The sequence below is a fragment of the Nerophis ophidion genome, linkage group LG01 (assembly GCF_033978795.1).
Source record: "Nerophis ophidion isolate RoL-2023_Sa linkage group LG01, RoL_Noph_v1.0, whole genome shotgun sequence".
Classification (NCBI taxonomy): Eukaryota; Metazoa; Chordata; class Actinopteri; order Syngnathiformes; family Syngnathidae; genus Nerophis; species Nerophis ophidion.
In genome coordinates, this window is record NC_084611.1 from 70,652,878 (window position 1) to 70,676,769 (window position 23,892).

General features: G+C 39.1%; 2 protein-coding genes across 4 annotated transcripts in view; one reads left to right on the top strand and one right to left on the bottom strand.

Annotated features, from left to right (window-relative positions):
• lpar2b (lysophosphatidic acid receptor 2b) overlaps positions 1-18,923 on the top strand; it is a 59,869-nt gene extending 40,946 nt beyond the window's left edge. The window contains exons 4-5 of one of the 2 annotated variants that reach the window (XM_061909918.1): positions 5,733-6,069; positions 17,262-18,923. In XM_061909918.1, coding sequence (XP_061765902.1) covers positions 5,733-6,049 — 317 coding nt within the window. In that variant the 3' untranslated portion in view covers positions 6,050-6,069; positions 17,262-18,923. The remainder of the gene's footprint in view (positions 1-5,732; positions 6,070-17,261) is intronic. The other variant, XM_061909911.1, reaches the window with a different exon arrangement.
• The window catches only part of LOC133558766 (uncharacterized), a 9,656-nt gene continuing 3,341 nt past the window's right edge, over positions 17,578-23,892 (bottom strand). Inside the window, exons 3-4 of one of the 2 annotated variants that reach the window (XM_061909934.1) lie at positions 21,332-21,490; positions 17,578-19,235 (exon numbers count right to left, since the gene is read on the bottom strand). In XM_061909934.1, coding sequence (XP_061765918.1) covers positions 19,066-19,235; positions 21,332-21,490 — 329 coding nt within the window. In that variant the 3' untranslated portion in view covers positions 17,578-19,065. The remainder of the gene's footprint in view (positions 19,236-21,331; positions 21,491-23,892) is intronic. The other variant, XM_061909928.1, reaches the window with a different exon arrangement.

Consider the following 23,892-nt stretch of genomic DNA (forward strand, 5'->3'; position numbering starts at 1 on the left):
AAAAGTCCTACACGTTCTCCCCTGTCGCTTAGCAGCGAGCGCTCGTCACCTCTGGCATGTGAGTGAGGCCAGGAAAACCCTGGCGTGCCTGACAAGGAACTGCATACTTCAGTCACTATGACACAGAGAATAGCATGTGTGTGTGTGTGTGTGTGTGTGTGGGAGTGTTTGTGTGTTGTTTGTGCAAGCATGCGCGTCTCTGGACCGTCTCAAGAGTCGTGACACCGTTTCTGTTAGGATTGCTTTCGTGCGGCGTGCCAGCCGGCGTCACGTCCGCCCGTAGCGTGCACAAATTATTATTGATGCAGCGAAAAAATTCCTGAGCTGCCCAATCAGGTGTTATGATAATGAAATGTGATCATGCAGACTAAACTTTGTGCGTGCATGTGTGAGAGGAATTTTACAGTACATTCCCCTTCTCTCTTTAGCACCTCCTGCTTTTGACATTCTTCAGCACATCCTGTCTGTTTTCCTCTTCTCTCACACCTGCAAAATGCACAAAGTTTCACATATTTGTATGTCCAGTCGTAACTCAACTTACGAGCTTAATTGGTTCTGTGACGAAGCTTTTAACTCAAAACACTTGTGTCTGAAATCGACGTTGCCCATCCATCCATCCATCCATCCATCCATCCATCCATCCATCCATCCATCCATCCATCCATCCATCCATCCATCCATCCATCTTCTTCCGCTTATCCGAGGTCGGGTCACGGTGGCAGCATTCTAAGCAGGGAAGCCCAGACTTTCCTCTCCCCGGCCACTTTGTTCAGCTCTTCTCGGGGGATCCCGAGGCGTTCCCAGGCCAGCCAGGAGACATAGTCTTCCCAACGTGTCCTGGGCCTTCCCCGTTATATTGAATTGAAATCAATGTAATCGGTGTCTGCAGCACAATTTTAACTTGTAACATACCGTTTAGACAAGAAAAACAACATTCTAAATAAGAAATATTGTGCTGCAAACAACAATATTTTTATGAAGTAATGTGAGGAATGTTTATTGGAGAGTGGACTTCTATGGCAAGGGTTCCTAACCTTTTAAACCTCGGGGCCTATATTTCACTACAGAGAGCCTGGGGCGCACTAAAATATTAACACTGAATTACCCCAAAAGGAACAAGCGGCAGCAAATGGATGGGTGGATAGTAATTTTACTCTTGATTTTAGTCCAACTACTTATTTACAATTTAACAGGATAAACCTTGTCAAAAGATATGAAACTATGTGTTAATCAATTATGCTGCAAAAGAAGGAACTCCTAAAGACTGATACAAATAGATGTACATACATTAATGCAATGCAAAAATAAATACATTCTAACTTAATTAATAATAAATATATTTTCCTTAAATTGTCAATAAAATTAGAGTACGAACAAAAATACAGCGTCACCACAATGTAATATATCTGTTTTGTAGCAATGGTCCTTGTAGGCCACGGCTGTACTTAGTTATAAGACAATTTACCACCACAAACAGAATAAGTATGGCGCTAATTCATGGCGAAATTTCTTAAGCGCAAACATTATGACTAAAGTGGTGAAGCTGTATTTTCATTTGCACTCTATTTGTATTGACTGTTTAGTTAAGAAACTTATTTATTTTTTATTTAGCTTATTTATTTTAGCACAACATAATACATATTGTATGTAAATGTATTGTTTATTTGGTTAGTTCTTCTTCTTCTAATCAGCCTGACCTGAGCCTAAGGTTTATTTGTTAAATTAATTATAATCTTTGTGATTGACACATTCTTTTATATCGATAGACAAGGTAGTAAACTGAAAGTATGTGGGATACAATTGTTTAATATGATAAAAAAATTCAAAAGTAAGATTACTCATTCGGTGTTAATAGTGGAGTGGTCCCCAGGTCCCTCTGAAGCGGAAAAGTTGTGCACCAAGGTCAAAAAGGTTAAGAACCCCTCCTATATGCAATGACCCTGCTGGGAGCTGCAGATGAAAATTAGCCTTTGGCTACAATTTGGCACATTAACACTTTATATGTTCATTAAGGTGCATTGTCCCATGTACTATCATCAATGGGGACGTTCTATCAGGTGTTGTAATATACATCTATCAACAACATACTTGCCAACCTTGAGACCTCCGATTTCGGAAGGTAGGGGGCGTGGTCGGCGGTGGGGCGGAGGTGTTGTTGGGGGCGTGGTTGGGGCAGGGGCGTGGTTAAGAGGGGAGGAGTATAATTTACCAACTCGAGTATTTCATATATATTTCATCCATCCATCCATCCATTTTCTACCGCTTATTGCCTTTTGGGGCTGCGGGGGGCGCTGGCGCCTATCTCAGCTACAATCGGGCGGAAGGCAGGGTACACCCTGGACAAGTCGCCACCTCATCGCAGGGCCAACACAGATAGACAGACAACATTCACACTCACATTCACACACTAGGGCCAATTTAGTGCTGCCAATCAACCTATCCCCAGGTGCATGTCTTTGGAAGTGGGAGGAAGCCGGAGTACCCGGAGGGAACCCACGCATTCACGGGGAGAACATGCAAACTCCACACAGAAAGATCCCGAACCTGGATTTGAACCCAGGACTGCAGGAACTTCTTATTGTGAGGCAGACGCCCTAACCCCTCTGCCACCGTGAAGCCTATATATATATATATATATATATATATATATATATATATATATATATATATATATATATATATATATGAGTAAATCAAGCTAGTAAAAAATCTTAGCTAGTAAAAAAGCTTGCCCCATTGCCAAATGTCTTAAAACATGTCAAAATAGTCTAGTTTTTAGGTTCTTATTTCTAGTAAAAAATACTAGTTCTGAGGTGATTTACTCCCTCACTGAAATTAAATGTAAAATGGGAAATAATATGAAATGAAATATTACCTGAAGACAACTGAGACAGCTCGGAGTCTGAATCCACCTGGAGATTGATGTTTTCTCCACCCGATTCGCAAGGGTCAGCTCCATCCAGGATCATTTCCAATGCCTGTTGAGTGCTGTATCTCTGCATCTTCGTTCCTTGGAGAGGAGCTTCTTTCACCACAAAATTCTTGAGGGAAATGGAGCAGTAGTCCACATGCACTGGTATTTATCCATCTAACAATTGCCAGGTTGCATTCACATGAGTCGTTATGGTCACATGGCATGGGAGTTTCACACGTTAATTCAACCATTATCTGGTTGCAGTCATATGATTCGTCATGATCACATGGGACATTCACACGTTCATTGAACCAATCATCGCGTTCGCGTGCACGGCAGACGAGCAATTTGCCGTGCAGTTGACAGCAGGAGCATGCCCAGTACGAATTTGAGGTGAGAAATTTCGCACTGGGCATGCTCCTGCTGCAAACTGCACGGCAACTCGCTTGTTTACACACAAAACGCTGGCTATTCCAGTCTTTACGCAGCTTGCGCATGCCCTAATGAAGGCGCGTTCACGTTTCAGGCATTTTCGTAGTCTCTGTCAGTCTCCATGAATGTTACAATTGGAAATAACATGCGCCAGGCTCCATACTTCAGGCGCATAATTGGACACTTGCTATTGCGTTGTTTTGATGGCTTACGTTAACATTCATTATTAGAGACTGTTGACGAGACATGTTATATACTAACCTGATTATCATAATTTTGATATGACATCTTCCAAAACGTTCCAAAATATTTTATCCCAATTCCCTAACACTATCTTGAAAATTGAGCAGACTATTCTGCATTTGATGACTTATATGAAGAAAATGTGCTGACATGTTTTCAGGACAACCATTACACTGAGAATCAACCAATTGGGATAGATCAGCAAGGTACATTCATTTGAAAATTGTACTAAATGTAAGCTGATTGTGTTAACTGTAGGATACTTGTACATAGCCATTTGCAAGGATGTACTAAATGATTGAGACATGTACAAAAGCATTTGAAATTTGACGAAAGCAATGATAAATGCCATTCTGTTGTGAGGAACTGCAAATTAGTTTTGGGATTTGTCCATGTTTTGAGAATGACATCTCAGTTTCAAGAAATGAGCCAAACCAATGGAGAAAAACTGTAACACACTGTCCGCCAAACTGTGCTATCTGTCTTTGCTGCTGATATCTTCATGCAAGTTGCTATTTACCTGTGGTGATTTTGGAGGCTGACAGCGCTTGGGAAGAAGCTGTTTGTCTTGGCTGCTACCACTGTAAGGTGTGACCCCCTCACCCCTCACCCCACACACGGCCCCTAACAGCCTCATTACCATAACAAAATGAGTGATTAGTGTATTCGGTAAAAGCCGCCGGGTCAAATGACCCCTCTCTGGTACTTCTAGGTAGGCAGAAAAATCCTGGTAGTTTTAGTGTTAATGCTGTACTACCGTACAGGTACTGTACTTTTACACTCGTGTAACAGTACAGTTAAAGGCCTACTGAAATGAGATTTTCTTATTCAAACGGGATAGCCGGTCCATTCTATGAGTCATACTTGATCATTTCGCGATATTGCCATATTTTTGCTGAAAGGATTTAGTAGAGAACATCGACGATAAAGTTTGCAACTTTTGGTCGCTAATAAAAAAGCCTTGCCTGTACCGGAAGTAGAAGCCGATGTGCGCGTGACGTCACCGGTGTGAGGGCTCCTCACATCCGCACATTGATTAAAATCATAGCCACCAGCAGCGCGAGCGATTCTGACCGAGAAAGTGACAATTTCCCCATTAATTGGAGCGAGGCTGAAAGATTTGTGGATGAGGATAGTGAGAGAAAAGGACTAAAAGAAAAAAAAAAAAAAGAAGACATGGCAGTGGAAGCGATTCAGATGTTATTAGACACATTTACTAGGATAATTCTGGAAAATCCCTTATCTGCTTATTGTGTTACTAGTGTTTTAGTGAGATTATAAAGTCATACCTGAAAGTCAGAGGGGTGTGGTGACCGCCAGTGTCTCTGAGGGAAGCCATGGAGGAACCAAGAAAGTCGCAGCCGCCTCTGACAGCTGCAGAAGGAACGACACAAACTCCGCTCATGTTTACGGTAAGAGCCGACTTATTACCACCATTTTCTCACCGAAACCTGCCGGTTGACATGTGGTAGATAACCATGTTCGTTTGACCGCTCTGTTCCATATTAAAGCTTCACGACAAACAAAGAAACACCGGCTGTGTTTGTGTTGCTACAGCCGGCCGAAATACAGCGCTTTCCACCATCAGTATTCTTCTTTGTAGTCTCTATTATCAATTGAACAAATTGCAAAAGATTTAGCAAAACAGATGTCCAAAATACTGTGTAATTATGCGATTAAATCGGACGACTTTTAGCCGTGAGTGGTGCTGGGATAAAATGTCCGCTCCAACCAATAACGTCACAAGCACGCGTCAACATAAGCGTCATCATTCCGACGTTTTATAAACTATCAGACCGCGTGGTCGGTAGTAGTGGGTTTCAGTAGGCCTTTAAAGTGTTTCTTCAAATACTCCCAAAAGTTGGTGGCTGGATTTAAAGATTTCACTTGACATTATATGCTATGGGTTTAACCTCTGAGGTTTTCATTTGTTCGATCATTCATTACTGATGATAGGTAGAAAATTTAGCAAAGAAATACAATTATTTTTTTGCTGACTTAAAAAAAAAAAAAACTACAATCAACAATCAACCACATTGATTCCAACTTTTGAGATGCTACTTTTAATTACCTAGGAAGTGGATTTTATATCAATTGAGGAGCACGTGTGTGGCTGACGTCCTTTCTCTGCCTCCCCCTGCAGGCTGTTTTGTGATCTGCTGGACACCCGGCCTGGTGGTGCTGTTGCTCGACGGCCTGGGCTGCGACAAGTGCAAAGTGCTGCGCTTCGAAAAGTACTGCCTGGTGCTGGCCGAGTGCAACTCCCTGGTCAACCCCATCATCTACTCCTTCAGGGATAAGGACATGAGGAGGACCTTCAGGGAGATCCTCTGCTGCGTGTTCTGGCGCGGCGGCGACCACACGAACACGTCTGGAGTTAACTTTAACACCCTGGAGCACGAGGTACTGTCTGAGACCAACGGGACCGAAGTCAGCGGTCACAAACAAAGCAGCGACTAGCCGCCCTGCACTTGACCTCCGTGCGTTTTTGTAATTTCTACGATCGCCAAAATCTTTTTCTCAATGAGTGAATCTTTCAGGCAGCAGACGTTTATTCAAGCTGATTTTTATCAACAAATGATGACAGCTGAGAGATGGAATGCTCTTCTTATCTTCTCATTCCTTTAAAGCCTCTCAGCTTATCTCCCATCAAAGCATCATGTGGCCGCGTGCAAGCAGCTGCATGTTTGGTTTTCTGCTGACTTGCACATAGGAGCTTTAGTAGTAGTATTTTAAAGGGGAACATTATCACCAGACCTATGTAAGCGTCAATATATACCTTGATGTTGCAGAAAAAAGACCATATGTTTTTTTAACCGATTTCCGAACTCTAAAAGGGTGAATTTGGCGATTTAAACGCCTTTCAATTGTTCGCTGTCGGAGCGATGATGTCACCCGTGACGTCACAATGGGAAGCAATCCACCATTTTCTCAAACACATTACACACACAAGTCAAATCAGCTCTGTTATTTTCCGTTTTTTCGACTGTTTTCCGTACCTTGGAGACATGATGCCTCGTTGGTGTGTTGTCGGAGGGTGTAACAACACGATCAGGGACGAATTCAAGTTGTCTTACGTGGAGTGTGCATCGATTAGCACGGCATGCTAATCGATGATAACATGGCAGAAATGGCAAGAATGTGTGGATACCCTGCGACACTCAAAGCAGATGCATTTCCAACGATAAAGTCAACGAAATCACAAAGGTGAGTTTCGTTGATGTTATTCACTTATGTGCTAATCAGACATATTTGGTCACAGCACGACTACCAGCTAATCGATGCTAAAATGCTATTTAGGCTAGCTGTATGTACATTTGTAGCTATATTTGCATCCAGCCTTTCCCTCCACCCACATTTAATGCCAAACACTTATCAATCGACGGATTTAAGTTGCTCCAGTGGTCTAAAGATGCAATCGTTGGTTAGAAGGCGATCGCCGAATAGCTTCAATAGCTATTCGCTCAATAGCTTCAATTTCTTCATCAATTTCGTTTTCGCTATCTGCCTCCACACTCCAACCATCCGTTTCAATACATGCGTAATCTGTTGAATCGCTTAAGACGCTGAAATCCGAGTCTGAATCCGAGCTAATGTCGCTATATTTTGCTGTTCTATCCGCCGTGTTTGTTTGTATTGGCATCACTATGTGACGTCACAGGAAAAATGGACGGGTGGATTTACAGATAGCGAAAATCAGGCACTTTAAAGCCTTTTTTCGGGATATTCCAGGATGGGTAAAATTTTGAAAAAAACTTCGAAAAATAAAATAAGCCACTGGGAACTGATTTTTATTGGTTTTAACCCTTCTGAAATTGTGATAATGTTCCCCTTTAAGTGCACGTACGATTATTGTTAGTAGTAATATTTGTATTTTTCAGTGTACACAGTCTTGCGTTGTTAATAATGACTGCTCAAGTTTCTGTAACTAAAGGTCAGAATACCGTACATGACAAGTCAGTAGACCTGAAACATTTCTGTAGTTTTTACTAGGGGCACTCCGATCAATCCGGACTGATATCAGCAAAAAAAGTATTGGAAGTAATCGGCTTACATCTACAATGTCCGATACAAGCATTCCTGCAGCACATTTACTTGTGCAAAGCTGGACAGCCAGTTAACAACTAAATGTCCTCCAATAAGCACACAAGGTTGTTTTTTTCTTGTATTTATTAGCAAAGTCATTTACGTAAGGTAAACATGGTGGGCTAGAGGCTACCAAGAGCTCGCAGCTACACAACAGCAAAGCACATAATACAACACAGGCTCGACATACGCAATAAGCGTCCTTAAATGAACAATGTTGTGATACTGGATTGACAGTTGCGGCTCCCAGCTTAGTAAAAACAATCATCTCCATTGTGGTAAAGTGACTACATTTCTTAGTATCTTACGTAACATTATCACTGGAGGACGAGGCCAAACATGTTTCACACAGCGTAGTAGTAGTAGCAAGCCAGGAGCAGCATGTTAATTGCTAAACTAGCTTGAAACGACACAACAAATAGGTGCTTCAAGAAGACTGGATTATTATTTTATCGTTTAAAAATTCAGGGAATGATTTCCTGGTGAGAGGAGGACTTTGAGGCAAATACCAAAGGAGGTATATTAGTAGTTTTTGCTTTCAAGTATTGTGTGATTAAACAATTGTGTAGGGCTGGACGATTATGGCAAGAATATTAATCAAAATTACTTTGATTGATATTAAAATCACGATTAATAACACGATAATTGTTATTCTGTGATATGAAAAAATGAATATTTATTGTAGCACCTAAACTAAACTTTAAATATAATAAAGAGCAAATATAAATTAGTATCAGATAAACAAGTAAAATAAAATAATAGTAACAACAGTAAATACAAATAATAACAACAAAAATCCTGAAAATTAAGTTTTTCTGTTGTCATTTTATTTATTGTTCCGTTTTTTTACCTTTTACACTTATTTTACCACCATAGAGTGTGTGTCGTAAATAAAATGTAATAAAATGCAAAGCTCCTCACGTCGATTGGTGCAATGCACATTTGGACACGTTTGAGCATCCTCTCAAGGTGCGACTGCTGTCCTATTTGTACGTTGATGTAACACCGATGATGTCGTTCACAACAAGACAAGCAGATGAAATGAGTTGTGGGTGCATGCGTTGTTCTTGCTAGCTTTAGCGTCATAGTTCAGTCGGTGGTTCACGTAGCTGTCTCCACATTGTTAAGGTTAAGATGAATGAGTGGTCTCGGACACATTATTTTCCCAAACAAATGTCCCTTCTCCTCACAATGACAACTTTTCACTTGAGCTTATGTCAATTTTCCCCACATCTGCGGTCCCCTCCAAGGGTTCTCATTGTTATCCCTTTGGGTTGAGTTTTTTCTTGACCTGATGTGGGATCTGAGCTGAGGATCTCGTTGTGGCTTGTGCAGCCCTTTGAGACACTCGTGATTTAGGGCTATATAAATAATCCATGATTGATTGATTGATTGATGGGGACATGCCAGTCTTCTAGTTGACGTGCTATTTTTTCACTCCCATGCTCACTCATCCCATTTACCCTTACGAGCTTAGGAATTTGCATGCATGTTGCGCAACCCTTCAATCGTTTTTTTGATATGTTTATGATTGTGTGATGCCAAAACCGAAATTCAATTAATTGTCCAGTCCTACAATTGTATGTAATAAAGTAAATAACGAACACGTTTAAATATTGTATTGATTTTGTTAAACTGTCATGGGCACTTACTCGAAATACAGTGGGGCAAAAAAGTATTTAGTCAGCCACCGATTGTGCAAGTTCTCCCACTTAAAATGATGACAGAGGTCTGTAATTTTCATCATAGGTACACTTCAAGTGTGAGAGACAGAATGTGAAAAAAAAATCCAGGAATTCACAAAGTAGGAATTTTAAATAATTAATTTGTCAATTATGGTGGAAAATAGGTATTTGGTCAACCATTCAAAGCCCTCACTGATGGAAGGAGGTTTTGGCTCAAAATCTCACGATACATGGCCCCATTCATTCTTTCCTTAACACGGATCAATCGTCCTGTCCCCTTATTAGAAAAACAGCCTCAAAGCATGATGTTTGCACCCCCATGCTTCACAGTAGGTATGGTGTTCTTGGGATGCAACTCAGTATTCTTCTTCCTCCAAACACGACGAGTTGAGTTTATACCAAAATGGGTACATGGATGATACAGCAGAGGATTGGGAGAATGTCATGTGGTCAGATGTAACCAAAATAGAACTTTTTGGTATAAACTCAACTTGTCGTATTTGGAGAACACCATACCTACTGTGAAGCATGGGGGTGGAAACAACATGCTTTGGGGCTGTTTTTCTGCTAAGGGGATAGGACGATTTATCCGTGTTAAAGAAAGAATGAATGGGGCCATGTATCGTGAGATTTTGAGCCAAAACCTCCTTCCATCAGTGAGAGCTTTGAATGGTTGACCAAATACTTATTTTCCACCATAATTTACAAATAAATTCTTTACAATTTCTACAATGTAACTTCCTGGATTTTTTTTTCACATTCTGTCTCTCACAGTTGAAGTGTACCTATGATGGAAATTACAGACCTCTGTCATCATTTTAAGTGGGAGAACTTGCACAATCGGTGGCTGACTAAATACTTTTTTGCCCCACTGTACATAAAAAATTCAGTTAATTTACTAGATCGTTAATGGTATTGGCCGCTCTCATCATGGAAGATTGGTATCGCAATGTGCAGCATACAATCCTGATCGGAACATCTATAATAATTATACTTGCATATTCTTACGCATGCAAAGCTTCCAAGACAGAAGCTTATTCAAAAGTATCCAGTAACAAACGTGTCTGCATAGTTTGACACTCCATCATGATCTTAAATTAATGATTTATTGTAACCACTGAATGGTGCTAAAAACAAGTATCACTCCGCTTCAACTTAAAGTCCGTACAAGTCCAGTCCAGACGGTTAATAAATAGGTTAGTGTTTTACATAGGGGTGTAACGGTACACAACAATTTCGGTTCGGTACGTACCTCAGTTCAGAGGTCACGGTTCAGTTAATTTTCGGTACAGTAAGAAAACAACAAAATGTAAATTTTTTGGTTATGTATTTACCAAAATTTCAAAATCTTCCACCAAAAATATTTTTCTTAGTGGAATATTTGATATTAAGTAATCAGAACCTTGGATAGGTCAATAATTCATAATAACATTGATTTTGATTCAATTATTTGTTTTGAGCAATGACAGTTTAAAAGAAAAAAAAAACAGCTTTGTTTTATCAGTCAACGTTGCAACTTTTTCTAAATTAAATTTAGCCTTTAAGCTTTGTTATTTCTCTTTTGTTTATGTTTTTGTGTATTTTAATAGTATTTTTAGAATGTGCCGTGGGCCTTTAAAACATTAGCTGTGGGCCGCAAATGGCCTCCGGGGCACACTTTTGACACCCCTGCTATAGATAATAAAAAATGAAATCTGATAAATCTATGGGTAAAAAGCAGAGCCTGGCGACGCATGCGCGTTTATCATAACTCTCTTGCTCTCTCTGTCTCTGTCCCTCTCTCACGAATGCTGCTGTGTGCACAATTTGTTTTGTTTTTAACCCCTTCTTAACCCAAAACGTACATTGAAAATACATGCAACCCTAATTTAAAATGCCAGACATTTGAGACATTAAAGAAATTCTACCCGGTAGAAATGCGCGGTTTGCGGTCTCATCCACGGATAAACTGCGGGTCGGGCGGTTGACATGACGAAAAAATATATTTTAATTAGATTCGGGCGGGTGGCGGTTGAACCATCTGGAAATATTTGATATGCATGGTTCTGTGATCGGTATCCTTTGCCATTCAAAGTGCCATTTAAGACCCGTGTTATAAAGCGAAGAAGTCAATAAGAAACGCTATTCTTCTCCTGAATGACTGCCGGTAGTCACCCAGATAATGAGTATTATTGCGTTCTATGAAACCATTGGCTTTGTCGCCTACTACAATATGTACGATCTGCTTGTCAGTCCAGCATCATGTTGTGTGTGGCAGTCTGTGGCTTCCGCGGCAACACGCACACAACTGCAAGGCTTATTGGGTGACACAGCATACACTAATGGTTGTGATATAAACAATTTTAACACTCCTAGTAATATGCGCCACACTGTGAAGCCACACCAATGAAGAACGACAAACACATTTCGGGAGAACATCCTCACAGTAACACAACATAAACGCAACACAACAAATACCCATAATCCTTTGTATTTATAACACTTCCTGACTATTTTATACACCCCTAGCAGCAAACCCCGCCAACCCCCGGCCCTCGTGCGTCGGTAAGGTGGGTGGGGTTGAGGGCGCGGGGGTGTAAAATATATTCAGGTTTTGTCATGAATACAAAGGATTATGGGTATTTGCTGTGTTGCGTTTATGTTGTGTTACTGTGAGGATGTTCTCCCGAAATGTGTTTGTCAATCTTGTTGGGTGTGGCTTCACAACGTGGCGCATATTAGTAAGTGTTAAAGTTGTTTATATCACAACCGACAGTGTACCCTGTATCACCCAGTATGCCTTTCTATCTTGAACGTGTAATTGCGTAAGCTGCACACGTGTTGCCGGACCAACAAATGGTAAGTACATGTTGTTGAAGGTGTCTAAGTCAATGGCTTCACAGCACACCCATATTCTTGTAATCAGGATGAACTCTATTGGATAGTCGCGGGAACGTTAGTGGCTCCAATTGTCATCATTACTCTGTGAAACAGGTTTAAATAGCTTTGTGAGTGGTAAAGGCGGACAACCTCTGATGTATATCTGCGGGCGGGTACGGTCCTGATAAAATGTTGGTTCGGGTGGACGACGGGTGGATAACGACTTTGGAGATGCAGATGCGGATGATATAATTGCCTATCCGCGCATCTCTACCACCCGGACAGCCCCGCAAAAGAGGACATATCCGTTGAAAAGCGGAGGTATGGTCAGTCTATCGTAGCCCGGTCGCTGCCAGCATGCCGTGTGTTGTGCCTCGGTGTGCATTGTTTACACAACGTACGGTACGCTACTTAATATGTCTGTGTGGAAACTCGTTAGGGACACCTCTGAACCGAACCGAAACCCCCGTACCGAAACGGTTCAATACAAATACACGTACTGTTACACCCTTAGTTTTACATACCTACTTTTGTTTTGTGTTTAAGTCATTTCACTTGATGTAGCCTTTTGTATAACATTCCACACTTCAAAATAATAAAAGTATGCTCTGAATGAGAGCTGTGCTGACGTGTCAGATCAAAATAAGTATCACTATCGACTAAAATTCAAGGCTCCAATATGGGGAATGGTATTGAAAGTGAAAAGGTTGTATCGGGCCACACCTAACATTATGCTTTTTTGCTCTATTTTTCCATTTTGGGGGGTATTTTATTTCCGCAATATTCCACAGATCCATAAAAACACGAGCCGTGTGGCGCACTTTGGACACCCCCGGTTTACATATTTTACAGTATGTCTCCAGTATTCTTAGCACTGCTGCTCGCCATGACTCCCGCTCGTCAAACGCTGGGCTGCATGCTTGTGGAGGTGTTCTGCACACTTCCACACCTCGCATTTCACGGGCTTGCAGTGCCCTGCATGTCTGGATGTCCGCTCTCACGCCGAATAATTCACCTTTCGTGACCGCTTGTATTTGACTACCGGGTAAACGGGTGACGCAAGCAACACTTCTCGTCTTTCATTTTTAATGCGTACTTTGTTTAGTTTAGACATGTTTGCTTACAAATCCAAACATGTAACTTTGATCAATTCCTTTTAGTCAGGAAGCAGCCTTTTAAAGACTGCAAACATCTTGTTTGTGTCTAAAAGCTTTCCTTTGTAGAACTGAACCAGTGTTTTCCTTTTACTCAGCAGCCAACACACGTTCTGAATGTGTGGAATTATTTTACAGTACTTCCTGCACACTAAGCTGTAATGATAGTCTTCTCATATCAAACGTAATGTGTGTTTGTCGCATACATTGGGAGATAGTATACAACTTTTTTTTATTGGGGGGGGCGTGTCCAAAATAAAAGCGTTGCGAAAACTTGCTTGATGTAATCAGATTGCTTTGTTTTAAAAACACGATGTTTCCCATTTAAAGTTGATTGTTGTGACATGAAAGATGTCCAGATGTGCGTTACAAGGCCTTGACTTAATCACACACACACACACACACACACACACACACACACACACACACACACACACACACACACACACACACACACACACACACACACACACACACGAATGCAGGCTAATATTTTGGCTTCCTGGAACTGGAGCAGTTTTTTTTACAAGGTCATTTAATTGAAGGAGAAAAGCAACAGAAAGCATCATGTTTTGTGGTTGGGCCACCAGAGGGTGCTGTTTGTCCCTTTCAGGTGGAATATGGCCTGTTGGAATATTCTGTTCCCAAGTATAACTGTTGCCATCATGAAACCCTTACTGGCTGTACAAGCAATGTTTTAAAGTGCTTTTTTTAAAATTTCATAATCCTCATAGATTTACATTTAAAAATGTATCATGTTAAAACAATTTTAAATAAATCTCATTTGTGCAAGAAAAATAAAAAATAATTTGGAAAAATGTATCACATGTAGGCAAAAATTATGAAAAATCATTACATTTGCACCAAAAAGTCAAAATTTTGCTAAAAATCGCAAAATATTATGTGCAAAGGGTTGCAAAAATACATCCAATTTGTTAAATGTGGAAGAAGTCATGGAAAAAGTAATATGTATAAGGTAGGGGAAAAACTCAAATTTATGCTAAAACTTGTGAAGATGACATTAACAGAAGGTGAAACGACTGGATGACATTTTAATTTTGCACAAAATATGGAAAATGAATCTTTGCCAAAAGTCAGGGAAATTGTTTTAGTGAAAAATAAAAAATATATAAAACAGGTCACAAACAATACATTTGGTAAAAAAAATTTAAATAAAGTATTACAAGTAAGAAAAATAATTGAAAAAGTAAATTTAAAAAAAAAGTTTGAAAGTCAGGAAAATCAATGTTTTGCTAAAAGTCAGTTCTCGGAAAAATCTAAATTAATTCCCACTAAAAGTCGTGAAAATAAAAGTGCTGTGTGCGCAAAGTCAGAAGAATGTTTACATGTCGTTTTAGAAAAAGTCAAGAAAATCTAATCCATGAAAAAAAGTTCAATTGTAATGAATGAAATCTTAAGTGTCCTGAAAGTGGGAAAAATAAAACGTGTTTTAACGCCAGAAAAAGTGAAGTGTTTGGGAAATTTTAAGATGCTCAATAAAATACAACTTGTGCAAAAAAAAGACACAGATGAGAAAAGTGTATCAGATTGTCCCCCAAAATTTGGGACAATATATAAAAAATTTAATGTGTGTAAAAAAGTTACTTAAGAAAATAAAATGTGTGCGATAAATGAGGGAAAAGAAGTAACAAACATGAATTAAGTTTCCCCCCAAATTAGGGACAATTTAGAAAATGATGTAATTTGTGTAAAATCTTGGTCAAATAAATAAATCAAATAAGTGGAGAAAAAGGTTAGAAAAATGTATTACTGTATTTTTCGTACTATAAGTTGCAGTTTTTTTCATTGTTTGGCCGGGGGTTGCGACTTATACTCAGGAGCGACTTATGTGTGAAATTATTAATACATTACTGTAAAATATCAAATAATACTATTTACCTCATTCACGTAATAGACTAGACGTATAAGATTTCATGGGATTTAGCGATTAGGAGTGACAGATTGTTTGGTAAACGTATAGCATGTTCTATATGTTATAGTTATATGAATGACTCTTACCATAATATGTTACGTTAACATACCAGGCACATTCTCAGTTGGTTATTTATGCGTCATATAACGTACACTTATTCAGCCTGTTGTTCACTATTCTTAATTTATTTTAAATTGCCTTTCCAATGCCTATTCTCAGTGTTGGGTTTTATCGAATTCATTTCCCCCAAAAATGCGACTTATACTCCGGTGCGACTTACAGTGGGGCAAAAAAGTATTTAGTCAGCCACCGATTGTGCAAGTTCTCCCACTTAAAATGATGACAGAGGTCTGGAATTTTCATCATAGGTACACTTCAACTGTGAGAGACAGAATGTGAAAAAAAATCCAGGAATTCATAAAGTAGGAATTTTAAAGAATTTATTTGTAAGATATGGTGGAAAATAAGTATTTGGTCAACCATTCAAAGCTCTCACTGATGGAAGGAGGTTTTGGCTCGAAATTTCACGAAACATGGCCCCATTATTCTTTCCTTAACACGGATCAATCGTCCTGTACCCCTAGCAGAAAAACAGCCCCAAAGAATTATGTTTCCACCCCCATGCTTCACAGTAAGTATGGTGTTCTTGGGATGCAACTCAGTATTCTTCTTCCTCCAAACACGACGGGTTGAGTTTATACCAAAATGGATACATGGATGATACAGCAGAGGATTGGGAGAATGTCATGTGGTCAGATGAAACCAAAATAGAACTTTTTGGTATAAACTCAACTCGTCGTGTTTGAAGGAAGAAGAATACTGAGTTGCATCCCAAGAACACCACACCTACTGTGAAGCATGAGGGTGGAAACATCATGCTTTGGGGCTGTTTTTCTGCTAAGGGGACAGGACGATTGATCCGTGTTAAGGAAAGAATGAATGGGGCCATGTATCGTGAGATTTTGAGCCAAAACCTCCTTCCATCAGTGACAGCTTTGAATGGTTGACCAAATACTTATTTTCCACCATAACTTACAAATAAATTCTTTAAAATTCCTACGATGTGAACTCCTGGATTTTTTTTCACATTCTGTCTCTCACAGTTGAAGTGTACCTATGATGAAAATTCCAGACCTCTGTCATCATTTTAAGTGGGAGAACTTGCACAATCGGTGGCTGACTAAATACTTTTTTGCCCCACTGTATATATGTTTTTTTCCTTCTTTATTATACATTTTCGGAAGGCGCGACTCATACTCCGGAGCGACTTATACTCCGAAAAATACGGTACTTTTCTCACAAAAATTTTAGAAAAACTATAAAAACAATTAATTTGTGTTCGACAAAAGGTTAGCAGACAAAATTAAAAAGTGTGTGCAAAATGAGGGAGAATACATTTTTTACGTTTTCTCCCAACATTTTAGAAAATGTCTAAAGTCATTTATTTTGTGTAAAAAAATAGAAGAAAAGGGTTGGAAAACCCCCCAAAACATTTTCCTCTTAAATTTGAAAACATTGCTAAATAATTGAATTGATGTAAAATCAAGGAAAAATTATGAAACATAATTCACGTTCAAAGTCATATTTTCGCATTCTTATCTCTATTCAAGTGGAACAAAGTTAAACACCATAAAATCTTGTTAATTTTTTATTTTTTTTCCCCCCTAAATTCCAATTTGAAGGTACAGCATTATAGTGTCCCCTGGCTGCAGTTTCCTTAGGAACAGTAAATGAGGGAAGGTGGGATTGGACAGTGCACAAATTCGCATCCTTGTTGTCAAAGTCAGTCAAGAGTTGTGTAGCTTCTGCTCTCTTTTTGGGTTTGGGGGAAAAAAAACTCCACAAAGCTAACACACCGTGCCCACACCTGTTTTCCACTAACCTCCTTTCTCCTTCTCCACTTCCTGACTTGGTCCCGTTCTTTCCCCTCCTTTCACTTTCACTTCCACCTGTAGAACTTAAAGTCTCGCGACGTGGAGCTGCTGGAGAAGAGCAACGGGACGCCGCTCATCAGCAACTCTTCGGAGGACAAGACGCAGCCTTTGCAGAGTTGGAATTAACACACAAACGCCTCAAGATTGTGGAGAAGTGACTCAATCCGTTTGGAAAAGGAAAGTGGGCGTGGCCTCAAACCTCAAGGAAGGTCTGGACCTTATTTCCTGTTTTACGACTTCGCTCAAACATTCACAATTTATTCAACGTGTGCAAGACTTAAGGAGTCCTTGTTGCTCACCCCTAAATCATCTGTACCAGTAAAGAACAAATACACAATTTTGTTTTTATTAAAACAATTTTATTTTGCAATCCACCAACTCAAAAGGCCTAGATGTTTAATTTGTAAGGTTTTTTTTTATTTGGATATTTTTTTCTTCTTAATAAGACGTTACCTCATGTCAGCTTTTATCTTCATGTCCAGTTCAAGTCAGGAAGAAGTTATTCAATCTTTTAAGATTTCTACTGACTGAAGAAAAAAAAACATATTGGCAATAAGTTCTCTATTTTGTGTTTTACTAACTTAAGCTCGGTTTTAAAAAAAATGTTTTTTTCTTCATGTTTCTATTTGGTGGAAAAAAAACCCACAAAAGACAATCCTGCATTTTCTACGAGTTAAATTGTTAGATAAATCATATTGGGTATAACAAGTCCAGAAAATAAATGACATTTCTGCAAATATAAATCATAATTGTGGCATAAATCTATACAGGGGATTAATTTTAATTAAATGTCAGGAAAATATAATTTGGGCAAAGACTTTGGAATAATATTTAATGCAAAAAGCTGTTGGCAAAACTAAGGGGTAAAAATTTCAGCAAAAATGGATACAAATCACACAAAAAAAAGTATGAAAACTGAATCTGCAAAACAGAAACATTCTGCAAAAAAATGATTAACAGGTGTTAAACTAAAAGTTATGAAAAAATTAAATACGTGCAAAAATGTCTGGATTTTTGCTTATTATTTTTCCAAATTAAAAGTGTAGCATTTTTCCAAACACATTTTGATTGTTTTTGTGTGTGTAAAAAGTTAGGAAAGTGTGTTACATTGTTTGCAAATATTACACATTTATTTAGCTTTTTTTTTTTTTTTTAAAGTACCCATTTGTACAAAAATATATTTTGGTAAAAAGTTAGAATGTCAGAAATGTAATTAGTGCAAAAAGCCAGGGCGACAAAAAAAAAAAAAAAAAAAGCTTGGCTAAAAAATTCTGGGAAAATACCTGTAAAATAGTACAAAAGTAGTTGAAAATGTTCATCTGTTTGAAACTTAGAGATTTGTCCTTTTTCGTTTAAAGTACAACTTTTACAAAATAAATGTGCAAAAATCAGTGACGTGAAATGGAGAATACAAGTGAAGAACGTGATATGACGCAGCAAAGCTAGTGAAACACAAAATTTGGGTACCTGTCAACGGTAAAAGTATTTGCTGTGGAAATACGTGTTTAGATCTGTCATATTTTCAACAATATATATATATATATATTTTTTTTTTTCATATCTCAAGTATGAGGAAGAGAAGAGATTAAAACTATTTCTGCTGACCTGTGCATATTTGGTTTAGTAGAGGACTGATCCATGTTCTTTCTGAAGACAGTGATGTCATTAAATATTTTACATTTACACACAGCTCCTTTTTTGATGATCACGTCCTCTCTCGTCTCCTTTGTTGAACTTTCATTTCTTCTTTCTTCCTTCCTCCGGTCCACGGCTTTTTTCCAGCCATGACGCCACCGACGCTTTGTTCCGTGAGTGTCTCTTCTTTTTATCTTTCAGGTTTAGGAGCGGCTTCAACATCTTCTCGCGTCTCCTCTGACAAATGTCCTTCCTCAAGGGTGCCAGCAATCTGCTCCCAAGAGACGACCTCTGCTCCAACCACTTCGTCTTGGAGGACAGGACGCCCATCACCAGAGGACCACCTGCAGTGAGAGACACCTTTGCATGAAGAGTTAGTAAAATAGAATATATTGAGGCAAGAAAAGTCACGCATTTGTGCAGTAAAAGTTAATAACACTTTTTAATTCAAACAATAAAACTGAGAAAAATGATAGATAAATAAAATGTGTGTATTAAAGGCCTACTGAAACCCACTACTACCCACCACGCAGTCTGATAGTTTATATATCATCGATGAAATATTAACATTGCAACACATGCCAATACGGCCTTTTTAGTTTACTAAATTGCAATTTTAAATTTCCCGCTAAGTATCCTGTTGAAAACATCGCGGAAGGATGTCACCGGTTGTAGCGGACATGTTCTTCCAGCCCGATCCAAGCTATAAGTAGTCAGCTTTAATCGCATAATTACACAGTATTCTGGACATATGTGTTGCTGATTCTTTTGCAATTTGTTCAATTAATAATGGAGACTACAAAGAAGAAAGATGGAGGTGAGAAGCGGTGTATTGCAGCTGCCTTTAGCAACACAAACACAGCCGGTGTTTCCTTGCTTACATTCCCAAATGTGAAGCTTTACTATGGAACAGAGCGGTCAAGGGAACATGGTTCCGGACCACATGTCAACCGGCAGGTTTCGGTGAGAAAATTGTGGTAATAAGTCGGCTCTTAACGTAGACATGAGCGGAGCTTGTGTCCTCCTGCAGCTGCGGACACTCTTACCTCCTCCCACCGGAGACACTGGCGGTCACCATACCCGTGTCCACACCCCTCCGACTTTCAGGTACATAAGGGATTTTCCAGAATTATCCCAGTAAATGTGTCTAATAACATCTGAATCGCTCCCACTGCCCTCGCCTTTTTTTTTTCTTTCTAGTCCTTCACTCTCACTATCCTCATCCACGAATCTTTCATCCTCGCTCAAATTAATGGGGATATCGTCGCTTTCTCGGTCTGAATCGCTCTCGCTGCTGGTGTCAATGATTGTAAACAATGTAAGGATGTGAGGAGCCCTACAACCCGTGACGTCACGCGCACATCGTCGGCTTCTTACGGTACAGGCAAGGCTTTTTTATTAGCAACCAAAAGTTGCGAACTTTATGTCGATGTTCTCTACTAAATCCTTTCAGCAAAAATATGGCAATATCGCGAAATGATCAAGTATGACACATAGAATGGACCTGCTATCCCCGTTTAAATAAGAAAATCTCATTTCAGTAGGCCTTTAGATACATAAAGTAATCATAGTTGTGTGAAATCAAATGTCGGCAACAAGATAAATGAAAGTACATTTTAGCAAGAAATCACAAAAATAAATATTTTCTTTTTTTTTTATTAGGTAAAGAAAACCATTATTGTGAGCGTGAAAAGTATACTAAACAAAAATGTAAAAGCAACACTTTTGTTTTTGCTACCGTTTTTCACAAGTTGAACTCAAAGAGCTAAAACCTTTACTGTTCACACAAAAGATCTAGTCCTCTCAGACATTGTTCACTCATCCGTCTAAATCTGTGTTAGTGAGCATTTCTTCTTAGCCAAGTAATCCGTCCCACCTCATATCAAGATGCTGATTAAAGGGCTTGATTGTTGCACAGGCGTGCCTTAGGCTGCGCACAATAAAAGGCCACTCTGAAATGTGTGGGAGTCTGGTGGTGTCAGCCATGCAAGAACTGGGATGTTTTTAGTTTCCAGGAATCGTGTACAGATCCTTACAACATGGGGCCGTGCATTGTCATGCTGCAACGTGATTTCCCATTGCAACATCAGGCTGCAGGATCTCGTCACAGCATCTCTGTGCATTCAAAATGCCATCAATGAAATGCACTTTCGTTCGTTGTCCATAACATACCCCAACCCACCATGGACCACGCGATTCACAACGTTGACATCAGCAAACTGCTTCCCCCACACACAGTCTGGCATCTGCCCTGAACAGTGAAAACCGGTATTTATCCGTTAAGAGAACACCTCTCAAACGTGCCAGACGCCATCAAATGTGAGCATTTGTCCACTCAAATCGGTTATGATCACGAACTGCAGTCAGTTTGAGACCCCGATGAGGACGGCATGCAGATGAGCTTCCATCTGAAAATTTTCTCACAGTTTGTGCAGAAATTATTTGGTTGTGCAAACCTATTGTTGCAGCAGCTGTCCGGGTGGCTGGATTCTGATGATCGTGGAGGTGCATCTGCTGGATATGGAGGTCCTGGGCTTGTGTGGTTACATGTGGTCTGTGGTTGTGAGGCTGGTTGGATGTACTGCCAAATTCTCTGAAACGCCTTTGGAGACAACCTATGGTAGACAAATGAACATTCAATTCACAGGCAACAGCTCTGGTTGGCATTCCTGCAGTCAGCATGCCAACTGCCTCAAAACTTGTGACATCTGTGGCATTGTGTTATGGGATACAACTGCACATTTCAGTGTGGCCTTTTATTGTGGGCAGCCTAAGGCACATCTGTGCAATAATCATGCTGTTTAATCAGAATCTTGATATGCTACACCTGTGAGATGAGATGGATTATTTTGCCAAAAAAGAAATGCTCACTAACACAGATTTAGAGAGATTTGTGAACAATATTTGAGAGGAATAGGTATTTAGTGTATATAGTTTTAGATCTTTGACGTCAACTCATGAAAAATGGGAGCATAATCAAAAGTGTTGCGTTTATATTTTTGTTCAATATACTAGTATCAAAATAAAAATAAGGAAAAAAACAATACACTAAAAAGCTATAAAGTCTAAGAAAATCAATTTTTGCAAGAAAAAAGTTAGAATAAAGTAAAAATGTTCATGCATAAAATTTGAAAAATAGTGCAAAAAGTTGATGATTTTCAACATGTGTCAAAAGGTAACGGCAGTAATAGTTATTGTAAGCATGAAAAATAAAAGCACCAAAAGAAAAAATATAACAATATACTAAAAAACAATAAAATCAAAGAAAGAAAGTTGAAATAAAGTAAAAATGTCTGTGCATAACATTAGGAACAATTGTTCAAAAAGTTGATTATGTCAAAAGTGTGTCTAAGTTACAGAAAGTAATAACTATTGAGAGCATGGAACCCGAAAGCACCAAAAGAAAATAAAAATACCACACGAAAAAAAATCGAGGAAAAAAAAAATTGTTAGAAAAAAAAATGTGCAAGAAAAAAGTTGGAATACAGTAAAAATGTTTGTGCATAAACTTAAAAAAGTGGTGCAAAAAGTTGAAATACGTCAAATGCGTGTATAAAGTCATAACATTTGTGTCAAATCAATTGTTGGCAACAAAAGTCATACGACTAAATGATGTTGGTGCAAAAAGTCATTAATGCAAATTAAAGGAGATTACTGAGCTATTTTTAGAGATAATGAGCTCGCCCGTGACGCGATCTGTTACGGACTGGTGGAACCACAGAAACTTTGTTTATGGATGTCCTCATTCATCCAGGTCTTTGTGTTCTCAGGGCATGCTCATACACTTAGTCTTGAATTTGGATTGGTCAGATCTAGTCTAGCAACTGGTGCCAAAACGCCAAATATTTAAAACCAAGAGGGAGTGATTTGGCAAGGCTGGCTCCACAACATTGTATTGAGAAAAACAACTGTTGAGATGAACAATAGCCACCCTTCTATCAACATTTTATTTTTTTACATTTCAATAGGGTGGAACCGTCCTTGACCCGTCACACCCTTTTTGTGTTATATTATAAATAGTTGGGGTTTTGGCACCAGTTGCTAGACTAGATCTGAACCAATCTAAGTCCATGAGCATGAACTAAAGAAGCCTACTTGGATGAGAGGCGAGATGTCTTCTAAGACTACCAAACAGTCCAGTTGGGATCGATTGAATGCCCTGAGATTACACATCCCTTCGCCAACCACAAGAGTGCTAATCATGCAGACTTTGTGAGAGCCAACATCAATAACTTTGTGAAAAAATATGATCCAGGACCTTTATATTTTTGAAAGAGATCCAGCTTTAGTGAACCACTAAGCACCATGTAGCAGTATTACTAAGTGCCAAACAAGAAATACAAACTACGAACATAATAAAACAATCACTTACTGTACGGCATCTGCTCTCACTGGGATGACGACTGATAGAATGTCCATATCTTCCCGTTTAGATGAAGAATTAATCATAATCCACACGAAGGGTTAAAAAGAAAAGTTGCAGTTGACACTCGTCTTCTGTGTTTTTGTGTTTTTCTCACCATATAAATTAAGTTTGACCGATATATCGTTAAATCCTCCAATTGTCAAGGTGAGAGGCAGGATTTATAATCAAGAAAAACCTTTCACTCTTTGGGACGCGACGCAGCAGCAGCAGCAGGACACTAAGCTAGAAACAGATCTGCTTTCAGTGAGCCGCTAAAAAATTGTTTGTCTGTGTTAGCGCTTATAATAACAATATTATTAATATTTGGTTAGTATCTAGGTCACAACATGTAAATGGCGTATCAATTGTAAGCTGACTTTTTGTATTTATTTACTTGTATACTACTTAAAAAAGAATGCATTAAAAAAAGGAAAAAACATGTATTCTTGTCTTACATAAGGATTATGAATGATAAACAGCACACCTCTTTCCAATATTTGCTGATTTCTAGAATGACTGTTCTGATGATATGGTCAGAGTACGGAAATTCCCGAACACATTTGGAGCAGAATATTAAAAATGGCTGTCAGAAATTGTGGCATTTTTGGATGT